At 40.9% G+C, this 7,303-nt stretch overlaps 1 protein-coding gene across 1 annotated transcript; it reads right to left on the reverse strand.

The window, feature by feature from the left end:
- Positions 1 to 980: 980 nt before the first annotated feature.
- Positions 981 to 7,297, reverse strand: LOC125279987. Its single transcript, XM_048210238.1, has 4 exons — positions 6,441 to 7,297; positions 5,980 to 6,148; positions 5,533 to 5,691; positions 981 to 5,416 (listed from the first exon to the last, which is right to left on the reverse strand). The coding sequence occupies exons 1-4, from the start codon at positions 7,018 to 7,020 to the stop codon at positions 1,408 to 1,410; spliced, it is 4,917 nt and encodes a 1,638-aa protein (XP_048066195.1). The 5' UTR covers positions 7,021 to 7,297; the 3' UTR covers positions 981 to 1,407.
- Positions 7,298 to 7,303: the final 6 nt, after the last annotated feature.

The raw sequence follows: 7,303 nt of genomic DNA on the forward strand, positions 1-7,303 counted from the left end.
CCCAAGGCAAGGTGCATCATGAAGAGGAAGAATTCAGGCTCCGGAACTGACCAATAATCATGTCCACGATCAATTTCCATTGCGTTTTCTTCCATATCAGAGTCTGGTAGCGGTGGTCGATCTCATCGTTCCCAAACCCTTATCCTCGGCGGCTGCATTTGGCATTCACTGTTCCACTCAAATACTGAAGGGACAGCATCTTTTTTCAGACACCTCCTACTTTTTCCTTCCACAAAATCATCTGGTTTGAAATGTACACTGCATACCTTTGTGTGTTTGATCCTTCTAATGTTTAAAATCCATTTTTTTCATGATCTCTTCATTCACTGGAAAGGAACGAAAACTAGCGCAGAAGTTGTAGCGTGAAGACACAGAGCACAGCAGGGACACTACAGTGCTCAGACACTGCATCAAATGTCAAGACAAGAAAAACAAAAAAAGATTACTTACCTACATGACATTTTAGGCAGAGGGATACCAAACCAACTTTCAGCTGGTGGTTGTCCAGCAAGAATTTCCATGGAGCTACTCCCAAGTGCTTCAGAAGCAGCAAACATCTACGAGCAGGAGTTGGGATTCTCCCTTTCTTGGGTGTCTGCATTTGGATCTGAACCATTTTCATCATAGATGTCATGCGGTGCAGCTGTTTAGAGAGCGCTTCCCAGACATGTCTCTTTTTTTGATAAAGTGGTTAACAATGACCATGGACTTTTCAGGAGGCACTGTTTTACCTTATAAATGTTACAGAGAGGCATCTGTGAGATAAATATACATAGGCCATAAGGTGAACAAGGAAAAAGTGGCTAGAAAGTGATTTTCGTTCCCACGCCTGGGCACTACATTTTAAATGCATTTTTGCATAGACAACACCCTTTTGGACTTTATGTTAAAAGTTCTCCGCAAAATATCCTGCAGTTTTTTGTCACGATCCATAAATGTGTATAATTGTGAATTTTAAAAAAAATAAAATCTTATGCTGCTGGTTTTGCTTATAACTTTATTTATTTTCATTTTAGCAACACAAAATCTCTCTCAAACTGACCTTTACACATGTACCAAAACATTTGAGAAAGGTTTTGGTGCATTAAATACTCAAGTGTGAATGTAGACCATAAAATTTGGCAAATTTGTAGAAAATATGCTTCAACTTCATGGATTGGCACCAAGTAAAATTAAACATACACATTGTAATTTTAGCAAAACTGTGATGTATTATACATCAAAATTTTCAGTAGGCACTGTGTAATCACAGAAACATAAAGAAGCAGCACACTTTGGCCCAAGTTGGCTGAAATGACTCAAAATGTGACCACACCCCCCTTAATTATGAATAATGCCAAAAATGAACAATTCCACAATAGATTCATTACAACTGAAAATCAGCTTAAGATAATGCACAGCACATCTTTACTCATCAGTATCATCCCTATCACTATCAGAGCCATCCCATGTAGCTCTTTCCTCTGTTTCCTTTGAAACATTTACACAATTCTGGCACCGACAAAAATCAGTACAAGACAGTCTTGCAGACATACAGGAACATCTTCCAGTCTCACATTTGCCTTGCTTGCAACTGCAGTGGACTACCTGCAAAACACTTTCAGGTGCAGGATTTCTAGTCATCCAGGTTACTGTTAACTCCCCATTCTCAAGGTGCCATCCATTGCCGACGGGTGAAGGGGCAGACATCATAGCTTTCAGAGAATGTCTCATTATGGCTGCTTGGTAGTTTGCCCTTTTGCAGTGCTGGTGTAGTGCATCACATGTCGGAGGCATGGATAGTTCTGGCAAAGCTGATGATGCCATGCAGAATGCTTTGTATCTTGCATCGTTCACATTTTCGGCAGATGACTGGCCATAGAGGTGGCACACATATTTGCAAAGTATGTCAAAGGTAGACTGGTCCAGGTTAAAACTTTTACCCAGATTTGTAAATGCATTCAGGTATTCCTCTTTCTCACAAGCAACAGAAAATGCCTTTCTTTTGCCTTTGCCATAAAAGGCACTTGTAGAGTCACAACCTGAGAAGGTATGGATCCCAATAAGTGACAAACACACACTGGTGCCAAGAGCTGATGACAACTTAGCTAAATCAATGATCCTTGTTTTGTTGCCAACCCCTGTGAAAAAATACAACTTACATGGTAAATCTGGCTGCAGACTTAAAGCAATCACTGCCACATCAGTATCAGGGCTCTTGATGACTACAGTTTGATGTTCATTTGCAGCATGTTGTGCATGTAAAAACAACCTGGTGTCACATTCCTCATGATCGCATGTCAGTTCTTCAACAGCACTGAGAGTCTTTATTTCCTGCATTACGTTCACGCAGTGACACAGGTCTCCATGTGCTATGTACAAGCTTAAGTCCTTGCCCACAGTGGTAAGATCAGCATCTCGCCACACAACATAGAGGAATTCTGCCAGTGCCTCTTTGTTTGTTCCATCTGATAGAAACTTTTTCCATTGTGTTGGTGTCTTCTGATCCCGTCCATAAATTTTCACCAGTTGTGTACCACCACCAGCTCTACGTGAACGTTCTAGATTTTTAATACTCATTTCCGGATACTGGTCAATCACAAAGTCTATCCGTGTACAGTTGTACTTCAGAGCAAGCTTGACTATGTACTGCAGTATGGTCTCGGCGAGCTCTCCAAAGGTACTTGGTATGGACCGAATGGCTTGAATGACCGCCATTCCATCGAAGAGAATAGCTCCATCTGCCGGAACTTTGTCAACTAAACATTCTTCACCTTTGGTTTCCAATAAATCCATTAAAGCTGATTTGTTTGTTTTAGCAAGTGAACCATCAGCACTGGCTAAAGGATATGACACAGTTCCCAAGGAGTAGGACAGAATTTCCCGCAGCTCTATCTTTCTACTTTGACCTATGATGAGTAGTCTGGAGAATAGCTTCTTGTCGGCACGCAGAATCACTTCCTTGCCTGCTGCCGATTTCTTCTTTGTCTTTGCTTGGTCACTGAAGGTCTTTAGTTTTTGTGTTTTGATGGGAGCAAATATATCAACTGATGGTGATAACAGTCTTTGGTCCATAAACTCTCTGACAGCATTTTCCCCCTTTTCCGGAGCTGTGAGCAAATCCCTCATGATTTCTTCAGCTGCGACTGTCCCAGAGCTAAGACACACAATGCCATCTTGGTGTGTGTCAAAAGGATTCAGCATACAACCTAGGGTGGAAATTATTCTGGTCACAGCCTTTTCATCAGCATGAATTCGTGTGCTGTCAAGGTCTTTACGTTTCCTTATATCGGGAGTTTTACCAGCCATTGCCTCACATTGTCTTGCTATGGCAGCCCTTTCATGTTGAGACAATATCCACCGATATACTGCAGCTCGATTCTGTGTTATCCCTGTCCAACCACCCTTTGTCTTGGAATCCCTGTTGCATGTTTGCTCAATGGCCTGGTCACAAGCAATCGAGGAAAATCCATGGACACTTTGACGTTGGACAGTCCACTGGCCTTTAACACTGAGCTCACTGTGGCAAGAAGGATGGGTGAGGGGCAAATTGACCATTTCCAGCCAATATGAAGGTATATACCTAGCATAATTTACACGATCATAAGCAAAAAACCATGGCATCATCAAGCGCACTGTTGACAGGTGAAGCTGCCAGTCCGATTCTCGTGTTGCTCTCACAAACAGAAGGAGTATCTGTACCATGTCGATGTATGAACTCCAGAAGGCAAACGTTGGGTTTTCTGCACTTATTCTTTTTACAAAGTCTACATATTTTGAACAAATTTCGTCAAATTTTTCATTTGCACACAAAACATCCATGGTTTTGTCCAGGAATGCACATTTGATCTCATTCATGACATCCATACACTCATTTCTCTCCTCTGGTGGCAAAGAGTCTAAGAAGGTGAGAAATCTGATGCGTTGCAGACTCTCATACAGAAGTTTGTGTGCCCTCATGCTGCGGTTGTAGTGATGACCACTGATCACTCCACTGATGGATCCTGGGGCAACAACTTCAGACTCAATGAGTATGTCTTGCAGTCCTGCATCTCCAAACCTTTTTCCTAGAATGCTCAGGTAGGACATGCATGTGTGAAATTCACCTAGTCTAATCACTATACGCTTAGTAAAGTCGTTGTCTTTCCAGCGGATTTGCTGAGCTTTGGCATATATAGCTTGGTCAAAAACTAACACTATATGGTCCAATTCTAGCTGATCAGCAATTTGGACACTTCGCTTCAGGATTGTGTTTACTGTTGACATCTCTGTTGGTGAAGCCTCAATGACTGGAAGATAATACAGTGCTGACTTTTGCAGAGTGCCATCACCTTGAAGCAATGTATGGAAACCTGTCCAGTTTGGGATTGTACATCTTTCAGCATCTATGAACTTTAAAAAAACATATGCCAGTTCAGTTTGTGCAGCAGACATGGTGTTTAATTTGTATGTGTCTACCTGTAATGGAACACTTTCATGATGAAACAAGTTCTGTGGTCCTTGTCTTTTAGACTGATGGTACTGTTCGATAGGGATGCAAGGGGGTGCTTTGAATGAGGTAACTCCCTTCTGTAGTGGTTGTCTGTTTGTTGTTGACACATGTTGAACTACAGAACTTTGCAGCATAATCCCATTTGTGTGGTGAGTAGTTCCACGACCTGATAATGTCTCCTCCCCAAAGTCAATATTGTCCCACACAAGTATTGTAGGAACCTTCTTTGAGAACCCCTTTGGTATTCTGTCTCTGCCCTCTACTAGTTGAAGTTGGGCAAGGCTACTGTCTAGACTGACAACTGTGTCCCATGATGCACAATGTCCTAGTCTATTTAGAAGTGACACAATTTGTGATGAACCTGTTAAATGGCGAATGGTTAGACCAAGACACAATGATTTGGGTGTCTGCCTCCGGCCCTTAGATGCGAGATACACAATGTCTTGACAAATAGATATCACTTTTAGGTTCAAATCATCTGTAATATCAACATAATGGGCCAGTGTTGGTTCCTCAGTTGCACCAATAATCCAGGAAATCAAATTGTACAGTTCAAGTGGCACAACAGATTTTGCTTCACTCACATTTAAATCATCTGACGTGGGTGGCCATGGACATGTCATACCAGGAGCGTCACATAGAAGATTCTTTAATATCAATGCTGCACTATAAAGTGTCCTTGTGCTCTCTGTAGTATTGACAGAGGCCACTGAAGTTTGTCTTTGCGGATCAGCTGTTGTACTTGGCGTGTTTTCACAGTCACTTTGGCTAGTTGCCTCAGTTGACTCTGTTGTTTCTGTACCTGATGGATGAGGGAGCCTGTCGATCAGCTTATCTGCAGACAGTGTCTCAACAAATACCAGCTCACTGATGTTGCGCTTGTTGGGCGAGTGAAATACCAGCTGGGGGAAATCACGGATCAACCTCCTCTTCAATTTATCCTGCCTGAAACAAAGATACAGTGAAAGATGATCACAATGGTATAAAGATATATAAAAATGTTGCATAAACATTATTTCCAAAGCTACGTATTTAAAAGAAACTTGTGGTATTTAAATTACCTGTAGTTTGAAGCATCAAGATCTTCATGTTTTTTCACAAGATTTAAAAAGATCCTTCTTAGCTGCATCAGTGTCAGCACCTCTTGGTTTACAATTATTCTATGGCGAATGATCCTCTCACAGAAGATCCTGTAGCTAGCATCGAAGGTTGGCTCATTTCTGAAAATACAACAGAAAAAACAGAAAAGACATATTATTTTGTGCCATAACTATTTCACAATGGCTTCTATTTTAAATATCAAATATAATAATTGGTAATAAAACATTACTTGTTCATTCACCCCTCACAAACCACTACACATTTCATCATATTGAATTACTGTGCCAAGAGTTTTGCAGTCAAAACTGTGTTTAGAGACAAATATACAGACTATGTAGACAATGTTTTACCTTGGAAATGTACTACAATTTTTAATTATCATTTGATAATGTAATATAATAACTCACTGTTCTTCTGAGGTCCCAGTAACTGTTGCAGTAGACTTTGTCAAGAACCTGGTGTACTGTCTGTAACAGGTCTTGTGGTATCGCACCTCCAGAGACACACAGTCTTTGTCTTGAATATGCACAAGAATGCTAGTGTCTTCCTTCATCTCAGCAGCTTTCAGCAACTGGCCTGTAAATAAATAGTATATAATATTATATATTATGAAACAATATTGTAAATAAAAACCATAATATAAAAACTGTTAACCATTAAACAATATTGAGTGTTCTGGCTGTAGCTGTATGCAAAACAATGAAAATCTGTAAACATTAAATAAATCATGTAATTGTAATTTAAATTTAGCCATGGTATCCAGCACATAGCATAAAACTTAAAAGTTAAAACGTGTGTGTGTGTGTGTGTGTGTGTGTGTGTGTGTGTGTGTGTGTGTGTGTGTGTGTGTGTGTGTGTGTTTACTCACCTGCAGACAACGTTTCTGCCTGTGAAAGATGGTCCTTCTGGCGTTTGCCTGCCACAGTAATGTACTTGTCTGTTTTCTTACAAATTATGCACAAGGCAGGAAGCACAGGACCTGCACAAGCTACTGGCAGGCCCGTCCTGGACCTAAGTTTCTTTTTAGGACATTCAGTTGTTGAGGTACTACTACTCGATGACACAGACTGGTCTTTGTGAGCATCTTGAACTTCAGGATGCCGTATGACACGTTTCTCTGCCGCATCCAGGCGCTTTTTGTCAATGAAACGCCTGTAGCAAGTGGAGTGAAACCCAGCGTCTTCGGGAACATTTTCAAACTCCACTTCTAGACAATGTTTGTATGTTTCTGCTATTCTCTGATTCTCACCGTGCAAACCAAGCCACCGTTTGACGCTATTTCTGTATGTATCCCATCGTGTGCGTGTAAAATCCTTTGTTTCTTCTTTCTTTATGGGCGCGAGATGCATATAGCATTGTTTATAATCCTTTTTACGGAGTTTAGAAGACGGTCTCGGCGTAATTTCCTCTTCTTCGCTACTCGATATTGACAACAAGGGCGCAGACATCTTGGAATCATGTTTAAACGCCGTTCCAAAAAGTGGCCACTGTATTGGTCGTGCTTCCCGCACGTGACGCGAAGCCTAATCACTCATGATGAAAATACAATTACGCGAGGAAGGAACTATTGCCGACTTTAAACACTAATAAAACATAAACTGCAGGATTATACATGGAGAACTTTTATTTTATCGCTCAAAACCAATAGATCTTTTTATTGGAATGAAAATAATTTAGTGCCCCATATATGGGAACGAGATGAAACGAAAAACGGCTTCACCTTACGGCCTA

Source organism: Megalobrama amblycephala, linkage group LG12 (genome assembly GCF_018812025.1).
Source record: "Megalobrama amblycephala isolate DHTTF-2021 linkage group LG12, ASM1881202v1, whole genome shotgun sequence".
Lineage (NCBI taxonomy): Eukaryota > Metazoa > Chordata > Actinopteri > Cypriniformes > Xenocyprididae > Megalobrama > Megalobrama amblycephala.

Excerpts from the sequence above, each read along its gene's own strand:
- LOC125279987 (XM_048210238.1), bottom strand. The coding sequence starts at position 7,020 with ATGTCTGCGCCCTTGTTGTCAATATCGAGTAGCGAAGAAGAGGAAATT. Across the intron at positions 6,149-6,440 it reads GGCAGAAACGTTGTCTGCAG|GCCAGTTGCTGAAAGCTGCT; the intron begins GTGAGTAAACAC and ends ATTTATTTACAG. Across the intron at positions 5,692-5,979 it reads ACTGGGACCTCAGAAGAACA|AAATGAGCCAACCTTCGATG; the intron begins GTGAGTTATTAT and ends TTGTATTTTCAG.